A 19,006-nucleotide genomic window follows, 5' to 3' on the forward strand; every position below is an offset into this window, starting at 1 on the left:
AGGAAAAAAAAGTAATACGGGAGCTTCTAAATTTTCAATGTACTAAAGGATTACTTAATTAATGACGGAAGTGCCCTCGAATCTTGAATACGTCCAGATTCAATGAACTGCAAGGATGATGGAATCTCCATGGATGCCACGTGGCAATAGAATAAAAATTTGATGTTTGTCGTATTTTATTTATTTATTGATTGATTGATTTTTTTAAAAAATATTTTTGTTTAGTTTCAAATTTCTGTTTATCAAGTCCGAAACTCCCAGCATTAAACTAATTTTAGTGTGTAAAGAAGATATTGATTAATGAACAACCTTCCGAATCGAATTATAGGGCATATTAAATAATAATGAGCATTAAAGTGTTATATGTTCGACAAAATAATGCATTCAATTCTATTCAAGTAATAATGATGATGCATCATGCATACAATCACCAAGGTGTGTGTGTGTTTTTTTTTTAAACGGATTTTTTTGCCCTTTTTTTTGAACCAACATGTTATCAACAAGGTTAAATAAAGAGCAAAATGACTCAAAGATCATTTTAAGCCCAATGAAGATCATCTCTACGTCCATTAAAATTGGTGAAGCCCAACAATATTCATTAAAATTAGTGAAGCCCAAAATGCAGCTCTAAGTCCAATTACAGGTCCTACGAAATATTAACCCATTATTTAACCAACTAGCAGATTCAATCTTTAATTGAACAAGTCAGACGACGTCTGGTTCCTTGTATATTGAATAAAAAAACAAGTCCAATTACGCTAACTCCCGTGGAATTACTGAAAACTTATATGACCGTTAACTTTTATGTGTTTTAAAATTATGAATACACGTAATTGTGATGTGTGTGCTCAATATTTAAATAATATGAATCGTGTGTGCTTAATATTTAAAAATATATGTTTATTTCAAACCAATTTGAGTTGGAAACATGTAAAATGTAAGAACATATATTGCGACTGTTCAAAACAATCGCAATTCGGCTGTGTTTCTTTAGTGCATATATATAACATTCTTCTAATCTTTAATAAAAATTATTCTTGGAATAGCATAAAATTGATAGTCTAATACATATCTTTAAAAAAAAAGCAATTATCGATCAAATAAAATATATAAAAGGATGTAACTTTGAAATGTTTTGCACAAACCAAGAAAGACCGAGTAAGTAAACCGTAAACGACGATGCTGTAATCAGTGAATGGAGAAAGTTTTTGTTTGACCAGCAAATGCAATCAAGTAATATATTTGTGAAGAAGATATATGATGGACACGACATCGTTCTTTTCTTTATTTTTGACTGTGATCGATATTATATTTCTGTTTATGTACATTTGAAGAGGTCTTTAGAAATTATATATAATATTATATATTGACATTTGACACATCTTATGGTCACTTATTATTTGAGTTCCGAAACTTCATCTTGCCATTTTTTTTTTACAATTTCTTTTTAACAATTCAATACAAAAATTAAACATGTCAAAATCTCACGATAAATGGAATACAAAATCTCACTATATAATTTGTTGTAAATATAAATGTACATTATATTTGTTGTATCTTGAGTATTATTATTCTTTTTATCTATTTTTATTTAAAAAAAAAATTTGTTGGAATCGAAGGGACAACGACACGAAGTAACAACCACAAGACTCCTAATATTTAAAATCACCAGATTGGTTTCATCAAAATGCTGAATCTAATACCGTATATGCCTCGTAAAAATCAATTCAAACTATTTTTGAACTTAATTTCAGATAAAAACTTAGGAGTAACATCAGTCATCAAACGGCAGAACTAGGGAATATCCATAACAAATATTCCAAGAGCTTATTCCCAACTATTATACCGGTACCATATGGTAACTCAATCATCATTCGAGAAAGTTTATTATTATCATCAAACGTAGATAGATAAATTTTGTGTAATAATTGATATTGTAAAATCCTTAATTACGGTGAGAAATAAATGCAATCTATGATTAAGTGCTTTAAGCTACCTTATTAATGATAACATATTTTGATAACCTCACGCGCTTACCAATTAAGTCAAGTCGGATGTGCTACACTTTGAAATATCTGTTACACTTGTTTTTCTATGCGTGTAGTGTACACAACCTTAGAGTGCATAAAAGATTTGATCTTTTCAAATGATAAACAACAAACCCATGCAAAAAGCTTTATGGAAATTGGAAGAAAGCCCATTTTATTTATTTATTTCCATGCTCCATAAATCTATTATTTACGTACATAAAATTCTTTTTTGATATTTGCAACAACACACACAACTTAAAAATTCATCGTAATCATGATTTATCAATAAAAAATAGTCCATAGTTTTAGGTCTTGATAAATATTTTTATTTGGTTTTTTTTTTTTTAAAAAAGAAGATAATTAAATAGTTTAATTTTAACAATAATAATTGAATTCGTCAAATTCAGAGACAAGTACTTGGCATCTGCCCACCCGGCGAAAGTCTATTAAGTAGCATTACTATATAAAGTTATAAACACGATACATTTCTGCATGTTTCTCCCAAGACCCGTGACCAATTGTTCCCTCAACGAAAGGCTTTTCATCTTTTTAACCAAACCCAACTTTTTTCAGATTCAAATTCTTAAAATATCATACCTTTTTCCCACTCCAAACAACGGGAGGCCACCAAAGTGAGAAAAAGATCGAAAATTTATGCATAATATCTTGAAAACTTCAAGTTTTGGCCTCTTACTTCCATTTGATGTGTCCCTGTAGGCAATTGGAACCCGTGACCAATTGTTCCCTCAACGAAAGGCTTTTCATCTTTTTAACCAAACCCAACTTTTTTCAGATTCAAATTCTTAAAATATCATTCCTTTTTCCCACTCCAAACAACGGGAGGCCACCAAAGTGAGAAAAAGATCGAAAATTTATGCATAATATCTTGAAAACTTCAAGTTTTGGCCTCTTACTTCCATTTGATGTGTCCCTGTAGGCAATTGTATATTAATCTTGACATGCATGTGTTCATGTTTTTACATGCTTTTGAGCTAAACTGACAAGATTGATTTGACGACTTAAAGAAGAGCGGCCATTGGAGATGATGAACGTCGGAGGATCAGTGATTGATGACCAATTCTCAAAGCTTCACCCAAGCTTTCATCCACGTACAAGGATTGCCATAGTTGGAGCTGGACCGAGCGGACTCTCTGCTGCTTATGCACTCTGTAAATTGGGATACTCCGATGTAACAGTAATAGAGAAACATCAGTCACCAGGTGGCATGTGTGAATCAGTTGAAATCGAAGGTGAAGAAAATTTTATGTGTTTGCAAGTGAATATGTTGATAATTTGAAGATGCATGTGTGAATGTTCATGTCTTATTACAGGAAGAATATATGATTTGGGAGGTCAGGTCCTTGCTGCAAATAGTGCTCCTTCAATCTTCCACTTAGCTGGAGAGGTTGGGGCTGAAACAGAGGAAATGAACACTCATAAGTTTGCTCTTCTTGATGATGCAACTGGAGCTCTCAAAGAAATGAACTTAGTGGAGGATTACGTCTCTGTAATCTCCCTTACCCTGAAACTCCAGGTTGGCAAATCAAGAAACATAATATACACTGAAATATAGGACAATTTTTTGATATATAGAAGTTTTGTTTCTGCAGGATAAAGCTAAGGCATCCTGTAGAATTGGAGTCCACGCAGTGAGTGACATTGCTCCAGATTTGGCTCCCGAATATCTAAAAACTCAAGGCTTTGAATCCGTTCCCAAATCAGTGATATACGGATACACTGCATCTGGATACGGATTTGTCGAAGACATGCCTTATGCATACATTCACGAGTTCACTAGGACTTCAATGGCTGGAAAAATCCGGCGGTTCAAGGGAGGTTACACGAGTCTTTGGCAAGAGCTGAGTGAACGCCTGCCCATAAAATTCTACTGCAACACATTAGTACAATCTGTTAACCGGGGTTCATCTGGCATCAAAGTTGAGATTTTGACTGAAAATAAACAAGTACAAGCTATGGATTTTGATAAAATCATTATATCTGGTTCTTTTCCCTTCAACAATGGAAGAACATACAGATCACCTTCCCAGAATAAATCAGGTTTGTATGATCAAAAAAAAAAACACACACACAAAAACACATTTGAATAAGTTTCCTCCGGTTCATCTATCTGACTATTTTCTGTGCGCAGAAACTACCAAAGATCATATGGATTTCAGCGAGCTAGAAAAAGAGTTGTTTAGTAAAGTCCAAACTGTTGACTTCTACATCACTGTCTTGAAGTTAAAGGGATTGGAGCACATTCCAAAGGGTTTTTATTACTTCGACAAGTTTATTGAAGATCCTGCATCAATAGGAAACCCTGTGGCAATGCAGAGATTTCACGGGGACACGAATATTTTCCTGTTCTGGTCCTACGGGAACTCGGCAGATATCCAGGGAACAAGGGTTGCGGAGCTAGCTATTGATGCAGCTAAAAGAATTGGAGGTGAACTAGAGGAAATGATTTTACAAAGGAAATTCAACTACTTTCCTCATGTCAGCAGTGAAGGTATGCTAGACTTATCAAAGATCGAACTTTAATAGGCATTCCCAGAACAGTTGTAATGATTGGTTTTTAATTTTATGAAAACAGAGATGAAGGACGGGTTCTATGATAAGTTAGAGTTTCTACTGCAAGGCCAGCAAAATACTTATTACATTGGCGGCCTCATGGCATTTGAGCTGACGGAGAGGAACTCCACTTATGCCTTCGAGCTAGTTCGCAAGCATTTCTCCTCCGATAACAATCTGGAACCAAGCTACCCCTACGTAAAGGTAATGATCCTTGAAGCATATTTATTTGAATATAATAGTTTCAGCATCGACTTTCATAAAGTTATTTGTTCCAAAAATAGTTATCATTTTGCTAACTCCATGTTATGTTGCTACAGAGATTATTGACATTGAAACCAAAAGATGGGGGGCTAGTTCCCAAGCAACTGGATGAATCACCTGGTGTCAGGTTTCCATCTCTTTCCTCGCTTGATGCGTACCTGCAATATTGGGGAACTCACAGTGTCACTCAGAGCAAGGTGCTATATACTTGGATCAATGAAAAGGGACTGGTTGTAGCTCAGAGAACATATAAAGAACTTTATTCTAACGCTACGGAAATCTCCAGCAAACTGTTGATGAGCCGTAACCCATTGATCAAGACTGGTGATAGAGTTCTCTTGGTTTATCTCCCAGGTCTAGACTTCATTGACGCCTTCTTCGGGTGTCTGAGAGCAGGAGTCATACCAGTGCCTGCAATTCCTCCCGATCCATCTCAAAAGGGAGGACAAGCACTTCTTCATGTTTCTAACATCGCAAAAGCATGCAATGCAGTTGCCATTCTATCAACAGTCAATTATCACATCACTGTCAAGGCCGCTTCTGCTCGAAATTTTCTATTGCTAAAAGGGAAGAGTAAATCACATCCACGCTGGCCTGATCTTCCCTGGTTGCATACAGATTCTTGGGTGAAAAAATCCAAAATTTCCGATCCTTGCGGTCATACAGTTGAGCAATATGAACCTTCAGCACATGATTTGTGCTTCCTGCAATATACATCAGGTTCAACAGGTGAGGCCAAAGGAGTCATGATAACTCATGGTGGGGTAATTCACAATGTAAAGATGATGCGAAGAAGATACAAGAGCACATCAAATACAGTTCTAGTAAGTTGGCTGCCTCAGTATCATGATATGGGACTGATTGGGGGACTTTTTACAAGTATGGTAAGTGGTGGATCGGCAGTTCTGTTTTCTCCTCATACATTCATAAGGAATCCTCTCTTGTGGTTGCAAACTATAAGCACCTATCATGCTACTCATAGTGCCGGCCCCAATTTCTCCTTTGAACTCCTTGTTCGTAGGTTAGAGGCCAACAAAACACAACAATTTGATTTGTCTTCCATGGTTTTTCTCATGGTAGCTGCCGAACCAATCAGAGCAACAACCATGAGAAAATTCCTTGAATTTACTCAACCTTTTGGATTGTCTCAAGAAGTAATGGCTCCAGGTTATGGATTAGCAGAGAACTGTGTATATGTATGTAGTGCCTATGGAGAAGGTAATGAGATTTTGGTTGATTGGCAAGATAGAGTGTGTTGCGGCTACGTTAATCCAAATGCCGATGCCGATGCCGATGCCGATGCCGATGTCCATATTAAAATTGTTGATCCAGAAACAGGCAAGAACAAGAAAATTTTGAAAAAGAAGGAGAGGTCTGGATTAGCAGTCCTAGTGCTGGAGTTGGGTACTGGGGAATGGAGGAGTTGAGCAAAAAGACATTCAGAAACGAGTTGAATGATCCTGGCAAGAAATACACAAGGACTGGAGATTTGGGGCGAATTATAGATGGAAAATTATTCATCACAGGTCGAATCAAAGATCTTGTGATAATTACTGGGAGGAATATATATTGCTCAGATGTCGAGAAAACAGTAGAAACCTCGTGTGAACTTCTACGCCCAGGCTGTTGCGCTGCAATTGCTGTTCCAAAGGATATTCTTTTGTCAAAAGGAATATCAATCACTGAAATTTCTGATCAAGTCGGATTGGTGGTAATCGCAGAGGTTCGAGATGTTAAGTCTTTTCCTAATGAAGTTATTAAACAGATTCAGACCTGTGTTGCAGAGGAACATGGGATGGTGGTTGCATCTGTTGTTTTGATAAAACCAAAGACCATTAGTAAGACAACATCAGGAAAAATCAAGCGATTTGAATGTCTCAAAAGGTATGTTGATGAAACTCTGGATATTGTTGGTGAACTAGTTACTGGAGAAAAGTCACAGCCCCAGATTGGGATCAGCGCAGCAGCTCCTCAACGCATGAATGCCCACCCTTCAACACATTCAAGTATCACCAAGACAGACATAATAAATTTTTTGATGGAGCTGCTCTCTCAAATGACTGGAGTTTCTATTTCCAACATCTCCACATCTGAAAGCCTTGTATCATATGGGGTTGATTCCATTGGCGTTGTTCGTGCAGCTCAAAAACTTTCAGATTTTCTGGGAGTGCCTGTTGGTGCCATTGACATTTTCACAGCCACCTGCATTAACGACTTGGCAGATTTTGCGGAAAATCTTTTAAAGAAGTCCCATTCTCAATCAGCCCCTACACTGCTGCATTCTACAAATATAAAGTCAAAAGCAACCACAACAGTCATCGAGCCTTCTTTGTCTCGTAAGCTGGCAATTTGGTTGATGCAACTTGTAGGGCTTGCATATGTTTCCTTCTTGATGCTATTTCCTGCATACATATCCATTTCCAAATTTACACACTGGATGTCTAGTAGCCACACACAGATGCAACTAAATATTATCTTCAGTTACTTCCTTCCTTTGGTATGCGCTCCTCTTTCTTGGATGCTATGCATTTTCTCCACATGCATCTGCATAGCATTTCTTGGCACTCCATTTTTGCAGCCAAACTATGCATTAGATCCAGAGATTTCAATCTGGTCAGTTACATTCGTCAAGTGGTGGACACTATATAAGGTTCAAGAGGTCTCTTCAAAAGTTCTAGCAGTTCATCTGAGAGGCACCGTGTTCATGAACTATTGGTTTAGGATGCTGGGAGCCAAAGTTTCATCCTCTGCATTAATCGACACCACAGACATCACTGACCCATTTTTAGTTTCAATAGGAGAAGCAGCCATACTTGCAGAAGGCGCGTTGCTTCAGAGTCATGAAGTGAAAAATGGAATGTTGAGTTTAAATCCAATCAAAATTGGTTCAAGATCTTCAGTGGGCCCATATGCTTGTCTTCAGAAAGGCAGGGTGGTGGAAGATGGAGATGAAGTACCTGCATTGAGTTCCGCAGGAGGAAACCGCGATGGAGATCATACCAAAAAGGTTAGTCTCAAAAAACCCCTATGACTAGGTCTTTAGAACATTTTTTTCTAAGTTTATTTGCTGTAGAATGCTGGTTGCATTTTCATCTATTTTTCACTTGAATAAATAACCATTTATAGAACAGCAGTTCAAAATTATTAAAGTTCTGCCAAACATCGAAATGCATTCTCATATATTAGTCTAAAAATAAATTTGATGAGATGTTAACTTGGAAAAAAAACTCGCGCGTTTATTCACTAGTATGCCAAGTACCAGAGAATGTCTTAGAAAGTATACACAATAACAGAACAGCTGGTGCACTTCTTTGGCACACTCGTTGTTCTATCAGTTTCAGTCTTTTGCTCCAACTTGTAATAGCAGATAACAGTTATGTACTCAAAACTTAAAATCTAAACTCTACTTGAATTATTAGTGGATTGATGTGTTTTAGACATAGAGAAAACTGACTTCTGCTCTATTTATCTTCCACATTGACAACAGGGTGAAATGGTACAGCAACTCACCAGCAAAAGGCCAGAAAATTATGCACCCATCTTTCACTTATTTGGCATCTATGCAATTGGCTTTCTGAGCAGTTTATCAGCTGCCATATCTTATTTCATCTACCTCTGGATAGTACAAAGGCCTCCAACACCTCATCACTTTTCATTTTTCTGCTTATCTGGATCGTATCACTGGTTTCCTTATACCATCGTCGCTTATACAGTGACATTTGATGGGGTCTACTCAAGCGCAACCATTTTTGCCATCTCCATAGCCATGGCTTACACAACTCATGGCCTCATCCTCAGTTTCTTGACCTGCTTTCTAAAATCCTACATATCAGGACATCAAGATTTGCGCATATCACCCATCAAAAGGTGGTTTCTCCATCGGATTGTGACTGCTTGCCACCTGAGATTTGCAAAGTTTCTTTCTGGAACAGAAGCTTTCTGTTCCTACTTGCGCTCTATGGGTTCTAAAGTTGGGAAACATTGTTCAGTCAGGGCCATCAATCCTGTGTCAGACCCAGAACTCATTTCACTTGCAGATGGTGTGCATCTAGGGGATTTCAGCCGCATTATTCCCGGATATTACGCCTCAAATGGGTACATTTCAGGGAAAATAAACATACAAGATAATTCAGTTGTAGGGAGTCATGGCCTAATCCTACCTGGTTCTGTCCTTGAGAAAGATGTCATTCTTGGGGCACTTTCATTGGCTCCAATAGATTCAGTCCTCCAGAGAGGTGGTGTTTTTGTTGGTTCTACAACTCCAGTCATGGTTAAGAACATCGTACACTCATTCGATGATAGGATAGAGGAGATGGACATGAAATATAAAAAAGTGCTGGGAAATCTTGCTGCAAATTTTGCTGGATCAACCCTCAAAGTAGGCTCAAGATATTTCCACCGGATTGGTGCTGCTGGGAAGGGGTTTCTAAAGTTCTACGATCAAATACCAAATCTGCCAGATCATTTAATCTTCTCCCCAGGAAAGCACTACTCCATTATCATGCGCCACAGCAATTGTTTAAGCTCAGACGATGATGCACGACTTGACCCTCGTGGCGCGGCAATAAGAATCCTTTCAAATGATCCAAAAGAAAAGTCACCGCTACTCGATTTGACCCTGAAGACGGGGAATGCATTTCACACACGAACTATTGGCGACTTTGTTGCATGGCTTGTCTGTGGAGCAGCAGCACGAGAAGAACATGTGAAGCATGCTCCTCATATTCGAGATGCAATGTGGAGCTCCTTAAGGCAAGCAGAGTCATATACCATGCTTCATTATTATTCAAACATCTGCAGGCTGTTCAGATTCAACAATGGACAAGAAATGTATGTGAAATTCAAGTTGAGGCCCTTGGATAAAAAGTTTGGTGAAGACACCGGAAAGGTGGAGCCAATGGGTATACTTCCACCAGAAACAGGAGCAATCCCAAGAGATGAGAATGACAATCGTCCTCTACTTTTCCTGGCTGATGACTTCAAAAGGCGTTTAAATTCTCCAGAGAGAGTAAGCTATGTTCTTCAATTGCAGATCAGGCCAGTCCCAGACGATGAAATGACACGTGAGATAGCACTGGACTGTACCAAGCCATGGGATGAAACTGAGTATCCACACTTTGACGTGGGAGAGATTACCATTGATCAAGAACTCACCAAAGAGCAGTCAGAGGAGCTGGAGTTTAACCCTTATCTCAGATGTAATGAAGTGGATGTAATACATGCTTCGTCATGCAATCAAAGTGCATCAATGGATCATGGACGTTCAGTAGTTTACGCCATATGCCAACATCTGAGAAACAAAAAGCCTCTTCCTGAGGCTTGGAGGATTTTCTTGAATCAATCTGATGTTAAAGTTGACCTCACAGGCTGTCCGATGGCAGCGTCACTGCAAACAAAGGCTGGCAAAGAAGTGACACTGGCAAGGCCCTGGTATGTGACCTTGTGGCTGATGTCTGGTCAGCCATTTATACAGACCTTCCTGCCTTATTTTCTGATAGGATTGGTAATCTTTGCTCCACTGAACTACATGTTGTACCTTAATAAGATCAGCAAAATACAAATGCAATGGTTGCTGCCAATCTTCTGGATATGTTCAGGCTTCCTAGCAGGACTTGTTTGTGCAGTGACCAAATGGATTCTGGTCGGGCATAAGAAAGAAGGCGAAACGGAGCCAATTTGGAGCATAGGGATATTCATGGATACTACTTGGCAAGCAATAAGGACACTGGTAGGGGAATATTACATGGAAATGACAAGTGGATCATTTTTCTTTGGAATATGGATGAAGCTATTGGGTTCAAAAGTAGCCTGGGACAGAGGTGTTTATGTGGACAGTCTTGGTGCTGTGTTAAATCCTGAACTGGTTGAAGTTCAGGAACATGGTTGTGTGGAAAGAGAAGCTTTGTTGTTTGGGCACATATACGAGGGCGAAGGGGGTAAAGTCAAGTATGGAAAGATTGTCGTCGGGCAAGGCGGATTTGTGGGAAGCAGAGCAGTGGCCATGCCAGGAGTGACGGTGGGAACAAGAGGTAGCCTAGGAGCTCTCTCCCTTGCAATGAAGGAAGAGTTTATCAACTAAGCTTGGTCAGTTTTGCTTCTTTAAAATTTGAAGCATTCATGATATGTGATTGCAGACTTTCAGGTCTCTTTTAGTTATGGATAGATTATGAAAGTATTTACATCACTTATTTTCTCTTGTTAACCTCTGAACTGCTGAAAATCAGATAAAGAGAAATTTCCACAATATGTAGCTTGTAGCAATGTGCGACTAATTTCCCATCACAAGATACGTAATTTCTTTCATCCAGGACCATATAAACACAATATGAATACAGCATCAAGTACAGTTAGTTGTACGGTACCATATAAACACAATATGAATACAGCATCAAGTACAGTTAGTTGTACGGTTGCTACGTCGTTTTCCTCGAAAATTATATGCGGCCAGATGTTTGATGCATTGCTCACCAAGCGGTCTTGCCACCACATTATCGGAAAATTTGATGCTGGCCGTGGGATAGTACCCCATGGCCTATGTGGAGGCTTTTCATTAGAAAAAATCATGTTGTTCCCACATGAATTTATGTGGGGCCCACATGATATGGCCAATGACAAGCCTCCACGCTGCAACCCAATGTGCAGCATCGACCTTTCCCACATTATCTATCTATCACTCTATTATCTATCTATTATCTATCTATTACTACTATAAATATACAAGTTTGAATTGTAAATTTCCTTCAATACCCTCATTATTTTATTAATTATTTGGTTTTAATTGTAAATTTAAAATTTTGTCCTCATTATTTCATTTAATAATTAACATTTTTGTCATTTTCAAGGTTTTTTAAGGTCTTGCATTTATTTTATATATTAGTCAATTTATTAATTCAAGGTAGATAATTTTTAATATTTAATTAATATCATTTTTTCTATTATCTATTACTACTATAAATCTATTATCTATTACTACTATAAATATACAAGTTTGAATTGTGAATTTCCTTCAATACCCTCATTATTTCATTAATTATTTGGTTTTAATTATAAATTTATAATTTTGTCCTCATTATTTCATTTAATAATTAATATTTTTGTTATTTTCAAGGTTTTTTAAGGTCTTGCAATTATTTTAATTATTTGGTTTTAATTGTAAATTTATAATTTTGTCCTCATTATTTCATTTAATAATTAATATTTTTGTCATTTTCAAAGTTTTTTAAGGTCTTGCATTTATTTTATATATTAGTCAATTTATTAATTCAAGGTAGATTAATTTTTAATATTTAATTAATATCATTTTTTGTGTTCATTTATTTATCCAAGGTAAATTAATTGTTAACATTTAATTCATGTCCTAAATCTATATTTTAACATTTTTGATAATGAATTTACAATTTTATCCTCATTATTCAAGTTTGAATTGTGAATTTCCTTCAATACTATAAATATATAAGTTTGAATTGTGAATTTCCTTCAATACCCTCATTATTTCATTAATTATTTGGTTTTAATTGTAAATTTATAATTTTGTCCTCATTATTTCATTTAATAATTAATATTTTTGTCATTTTCAAGGTTTTTTAAGGTCTTGCATTTATTTTATATATTAGTCAATTTATTAATTCAAGGTAGATTAATTTTTAATATTTAATTAATATCATTTTTTCTATTATCTATTACTACTATTATCTATTACTACTATAAATCTACAAGTTTGAATTGTAAATTTTCTTCAATACCCACATTATTTCATTAATTATTTGGTTTTAATTGTAAATTTATAATTTTGTCCTCATTATTTAATTTAATAATTAATATTTTTGTCATTTTCAAGGTTTTTTAAGGTCTTGCATTTATTTTATATATTAGTCAATTTATTAATTCAAGGTAGATTAATTTTTAATATTTAATTAATATCATTTTTTCTATTATCTATTACTACTATTATCTATTATCTATTATCTATTATTACTACTATAAATATACAAGTTTGAATTGTGAATTTCCTTCAATACCCTTAATGAAATTAATTATTTGGTTTTAATTGTAAATTTATAATTTTGTCCTCATTATTTCATTTAATAATTAATATTTTTGTCATTTTCAAGGTTTTTTAAGGTCTTGCATTTATTTTATATATTAGTCAATTTATTAATTCAAGGTTGTTGAATCCGATATTTTGGTGATAACAAACAACAACTCATTGTATAGGAATGTGCTGCCAACCATTGTATTTCAGGAACCTACTACAACTTCTACCGAAAGCTTGTCAACCGCCTTTGCTCTCGACCGGCTGAAGTCACAAGCCTATCAACTGGCTATCAAAACCAGCAGAGGATAAATCTATCTACCGGAAGCTTGTCAACCGCCTTTATCTCTCGACCGGTTGAAGTCACAAGCTTATCGACTGGTTATTCAAACCAGCAGAGGACAAATATCTCTACCGGTAGAATGCCAACTGCCTATCTAGATATCTCGAGACAAGTACCTGTGACAAGATGTTCTTTGCAGGATCTTTTATTAAAAGCAGAACCGGCGTTTCAGAAGATTTGTTGACTCCTGCAAATCAAGACAACAGGTTGTACCAAAATGGCAAAAACACAGAATGACTGCAGATAAAGCATTCGACCGTTTATTCCAGTTTTGGATCCTGGAAGTTGTCTGCAGTGTACGATCCTCATGCAGAATCATCAATGCATTTATGAGCATTAAATGTGCATTCAATGCAGCATCAGAACGTTCAAAATAAAGACGTTGATGATTGACCTATATAAAGAGAAGATTGCTCAAACAACAAGAACAACAAGAAGTGAGACGAGACAACGAAGAGAGACAAGCAACTCAGAAAAATTTCAATCACTTGACTAATATCAGAAGTCCTCATCTGATATACTTGAGCACACTTACAAGATCATTCATCTGCTGCTCAAATAAACCCTCGCCTACAGTTCACATATCTGATCGTCAAGGATCATCCTAGGGTTTTCAAGCCTCTCGACCGCTCTGCAGTCTGAGAAGCTCAACTCAACTATACTCAGTGTTGAAGAGACTTGAAGCTGCTCTGAAAGCTTCCACCAGTCTGATAAGAACTGAGAATCTTATCTGTGTAAATCTAGGAGTTTCGGATTAGGCATTGGATAAGTCCTAAGTCTGAAGTGGGTGTATTACAAGACGTTGTAATAACCAAAGTCTTCTAGTGAATTCCTTCCTAAGTGGAAGAAGGGGAGACGTAGAAGGATTAAGCCTTCGAACTTCCATAAAATCGTGCTTTAGCATTTACTGCAACTTATCTCACATCCTGCTCATACATTGCATTATAAACTTTGCATCACTAAAACCTCTGAACTATTTCCGCACTATTTAAGTTGTTCAAAACGTTTTAGAAGTTGAGAAAACTGATTAAGTGAACTAAACCTCACTTGATCATTCTAAAGAAGTAGAAGAAAAGTTTCAGAGTGTATTCACCCCCCCCTCTACCCTCTGAACCGATCCCAACAAGTGGTATCAAAGCGGGTTCCTTTCTCAACTGCTGATCTGAAGTTTTCAAATCATGACTTCTTTCAACAGAATTCCTATGTTTTCTAAAGAAGAGTATGATGATTGGAAAATTCGCATGCAGGCACATCTTGCAGCACAGGATGATGACATGCTATATGTCATAACAGACGGTCCTATCAAAATTATGAAGGTCAACCCAGCTCTAGCCGATGGTGCAGGACAAATGATTGAGAAACCAAGAGCTGAGTGGACCACTGAGGACAAAAAGAAGGCCAATCTTGACAATGTGGCCCGGGACATCCTATACAAAACACTGGACAAGAATATGTTCAGCAAAATCAAGTCATGTTCCACAGCAAAGGAGATTTGGGAGAAGCTCACTCAGCTGTGTGAAGGGAATGACCAGACAAAGGAAAACAAGCTCACTCTGGCCATTCAAAAATATGACAACGCCAAAATGAAGCCAGGGGAAACCATGGCTGAATTTGATGAACGGTTCAGTAGTATCATCTGTGATCTTACTGCTTTAGGTAAAACTTATACTAACCGTGAAATTGCTGTGAAGGTTATGAGAGCTCTGCCCAAAGAATGGGAGATCAAGACAGTGGCCATGAGAGAGTCAAAAGACTTGAGCAAGGTTGAACTGCATGATCTCTTTGCTGATCTCAAAGCCTACGAGTTCGAGCTCAACATGAGAACAGAAGATGAACCATCCACATCTCAACCAACCAAGGCCTTAACCTCAACCGTGATACGTCCACCGGTCGAGGAACCTCCAAAGAGATCAGCTGAGCAAATCAGCAATGAAGCCATGACACTCTTTGTCAAGAAATTTGGTAAATTTATGCGTAAAAACAATTCTAAATTTAAAAATTATCATAAATCGGACCATACAAACGATGGTCCTACTTGTTTTAACTGTGGAAAGCCAGGCCATTTCATTGCAGACTGCACCAAGCCTAAGAACAATGATCAGAAGCAATTCTCCGAAAGAAGAAGGGGTAAGGAGGATAAAAGGACGTTTAGAAAAGGAAAAGACCAAAGGGTTCTAGTAGCAGATGAAAGCAAAAGCAAGTGGGCTGAGTCTGACTCTGACAACTCCAATACCGGAAGCTCTTCAGATGACAGCGATGATGAAAAAGTGAAATGCCTTATGGCCGACATCGAAGAAGAAGCTGAGGAGGTATTTGACTTTGGCTCACCTGAATTTACTCACAGTGATTTAGTTACTGCTTTACACGAAATGGCTAATGAATACAAAGCATTATCCAAGGAGTTCGAGGAAGTAAAGGCAGAAAGAGCTAACCTAAAAGATAAGTCAAGCAAATCAAGCTGCATGCAGCAAAAAGAGCTTGATGGTCTTAAGGTCAAGCTAAGTCTGCTGGCTACTGAGAACGACACCTTGAAAAGAGTATTCCAAGCTACCTTGATTGAAAATAAAAAACTACTTGAAACCATTAAGGCTTGGAATAAATCTTCGGTAACCATTGACAAGATTCAAGAAATCCAAAGACCGGTGCATGATAAAACCGGTCTAGGGTTTGGAACAAATGAACAGTCTATGGAATCCTGTATTCAGTCAAGCCTGGACAAAGGCAATCTTAACAAAATAAGATTTGTCAGGTCCAGCACGATATATGAACACGATAAGTGCAGCTTTGACAAAAATCAGAAAGTATCGAACGAACGAAGCTCTAAGCATAGAGGGCTGGGATATGTGGATCCCCAGACCTCTAATCAAAGAGGAACTTGGATCAAACCAAAACCTAATGAAAGAAGAAAGGGAAACCAATCTAATTTCAAAAGGCCATGGAATGAGTCTAACTACTCTAAGAAAATATGGTCAAAGGAGAAGCCTTACCAGTACTTTAATTGCAGGCCAGTTCAAAAGAGGTACATGCTAACTGATGAAAATAAAAAAGGCAAGCAGCACACAGCAACCTCACAAGCACACACATTTACTGCCTATCGACCGCACAGATTTCTGGACACACACACGGGCAAACCTGTAAGGGTGTTCCAGGTGTGGGTCCCGAAAGGGCTAATCCGACCTGGACCCTACTAGATATGGGTACCAAAAGTTCTTCACTCTTTGCAGGTACTAAAAGTCCAAACGGGCGAAAACCACTTCTATCAAGGACACTACCTGGTATTTAGATAGCGGTTGCTCACGACACATGACAGGGAATCCAGAACTTCTAACAGAAGTGGTGTTGTGCAAAGGACCAAAGATCAGCTTTGGAGACAACTCCAAAGGTAAAACCGTGGGTAAGGGTAAGATCATCCATGGTAACATCATTATTAAAGATGTGTTACTTGTTGACAAACTATGCTATAATTTGATAAGTGTTAGTCAACTATGTGACAATGATCATTCGGTCGAGTTTCACAAACACACTTGCCTCATAAAAAATGACAAAGGTGAGACTCTTATGACCGGTGTACGAGACCTAAACACCTACAAGGTAAACTGGTCTTGCTCACATATTTCTTCACCCACTTGTCTTACTGCTCATCATGATAAACATTGGTTGTGGCATAAGCGGTTAAATCATCTAAATTTTAAGTCCATTTTTAACTTGAGGAAGCATGATTTGGTTTCTGGTCTGCCCGAAGGAGATTTTGTAAAAGACAAAGTTTGTCCTGCTTGTCAACTAGGAAAGCAGGTGAGAGCAACTTTTAAAAATAAAGGGTGTATGTCTTCTTCCAAATGTTTAGACTTACTTCACATGGACCTATTTGGTCCTATACCAGTAAGAAGCATAGGGGGAATGAGATATGCTCTTGTTGTTATAGATGACTTTTCTCGATTTACTTGGGTCATCTTTCTCTCTTCAAAAGATCAAACTGCACCTCACCTGATTAAGCTTTTTAAACGCTTGCAAAATGAACAATCTACTGTAATAGATAGAATCAGGAGTGATAGAGGGACTGAATTTTTAAACATCACTCTTATGACTTATCTAGATGATCAGGGAATCAAGCATGAGTTGTCAGCTGCTAGATCCCCACAGCAAAATGGGGTGGCTGAAAGAAGGAACCGTACTTTAAAAGAAGCAGCCAGAACTATGATTGCTGATTCAAATGTTTCTCAAAGACTTTGGGCAGAAGCAGTTAACACAGCTTGCTATACTCAAAACAGATCTATGATTAATAAACGATTTAACAAAACTCCATATGAGATCTGGAATGGCACAAAACCTGACATTTCTTATTTCAAAATTTTTGGGTGCAAATGCTTTATCCACAACAATGGCAAAAACCATTTGACAGCCTTCGATGCCAAAGCAGACGAAGGAACTTTTATTGGTTACTCAGCCGTTAGCAGAGCTTATCGAGTGTTCAATCAAAGATCACTAACGGTCGAGGAAACCATTCATGTTGTTTTTGATGAATCTACTCTATGTACAGAACAAACTCAAGGGAGCATAAATGATCTGAGTCACAGACTGGAAAACACAAATCTACAGGAAGAGAGTGACAGTGATCTATATCCTCCAAAGAAGGATGATCCAGTTCCCTCTACCGGGTGTGATCAAACAAGGCCAGAAGTGGATCCACCGGTTGATAACAATCCTCCAGCCAATGATGATCCAGTAAACGAGGACGTTCATCAACCAATTGATGACAACCCTTTAGGGAATTATTTTAGGTGGAACAAAGATCATCCACCTGGGTTGGTCATAGGTGACCCTTCTGCTCCTCGAAAAACACGTGGTCAAATGATTAATGAATTCTTGCATGCCGCTTTCATATCTCAGGTAGAGCCCAAGAAAATAGATGAAGCTCTATCAGATGCCAGCTGGATTGAAGCTATGCAAGAAGAGTTGAATCAATTCACCCGCAACAATGTTTGGCATCTAGTTCCTCGACCGAAAAATCAAAATGTGATTGGAACTAGATGGGTGTTTCGTAACAAGCTCGATGAACATGGCACTGTTGTGCGTAACAAAGCTCGACTTGTTGCTCAAGGATTCAGACAAGAAGAAGGCATAGACTTTGAGGAATCTTTCGCGCCAGTTGCAAGACTAGAAGCAATCCGCATCTTTCTTGCTTATGCAGCCTTCAAGAATTTTAAAGTTTATCAAATGGATGTGAAGTCTGCATTCCTCAATGGTCTACTTCAAGAAGAGGTGTACGTTGAACAACCACCAGGTTTTGTCAATCCTACTCATCCTCAATATTCTATAAACTTGACAAAGCTCTCTATGGATTAAAACAAGCACCGCGTGCTTGGTATGACACTTTGCTAAAATTTTTACTGGAACATGATTTCCAAATTGGAACGGTCGATAAGACCCTGTTTAAATTTGTAAAAGGTGATCATGTGTTACTAGTACAAATTTATGTTGATGACATTATATTTGGGTCAACTAACCCCAAGTTGTGCTCAAAGTTCTCTAAACTGATGAAGGAGAAGTTTGAAATGAGCATGATGGGCGAGCTAAACTTCTTTCTTGGACTTCAAGTAAAGCAACTTGAAACTGGAATATTCATCAATCAGTCCAAGTATGCCAAGGAATTGGTAAAGAAGTTTGGAATGGAACAATGCTCAACTGTATCTACCCCCATGAGTACATCAATTAAGCTTGATAAAGATGAAGGGGGAATTCCGGTTGAGGTAACCATGTATCGAGGCC

At 37.5% G+C, this 19,006-nt stretch overlaps 1 protein-coding gene across 1 annotated transcript; it reads left to right on the forward strand.

Annotated features, from left to right (window-relative positions):
- The first annotated feature begins 6,145 nt into the window (after positions 1–6,145).
- LOC140890941 (uncharacterized) lies at positions 6,146–11,126 on the forward strand. The gene is made up of 2 exons (XM_073299119.1): positions 6,146–7,872; positions 8,353–11,126. Exons 1-2 carry the CDS (start codon positions 6,280–6,282, stop codon positions 10,942–10,944), a joined length of 4,185 nt encoding a protein of 1,394 aa, XP_073155220.1. The 5' UTR covers positions 6,146–6,279; the 3' UTR covers positions 10,945–11,126.
- Positions 11,127–19,006: the final 7,880 nt, after the last annotated feature.

Source organism: Henckelia pumila, chromosome 3, assembly GCF_033568475.1.
Source record: "Henckelia pumila isolate YLH828 chromosome 3, ASM3356847v2, whole genome shotgun sequence".
In the NCBI taxonomy this organism is placed as follows: domain Eukaryota; kingdom Viridiplantae; phylum Streptophyta; class Magnoliopsida; order Lamiales; family Gesneriaceae; genus Henckelia; species Henckelia pumila.

Coding starts and splice junctions, on each gene's coding strand:
- LOC140890941 (XM_073299119.1), top strand. CDS start 6,280: ATGGAGGAGTTGAGCAAAAAGACATTCAGAAACGAGTTGAATGATCCT. Junction 7,873..8,352: donor ATGGAGATCATACCAAAAAG/GTTAGTCTCAAA, acceptor CATTGACAACAG/GGTGAAATGGTACAGCAACT.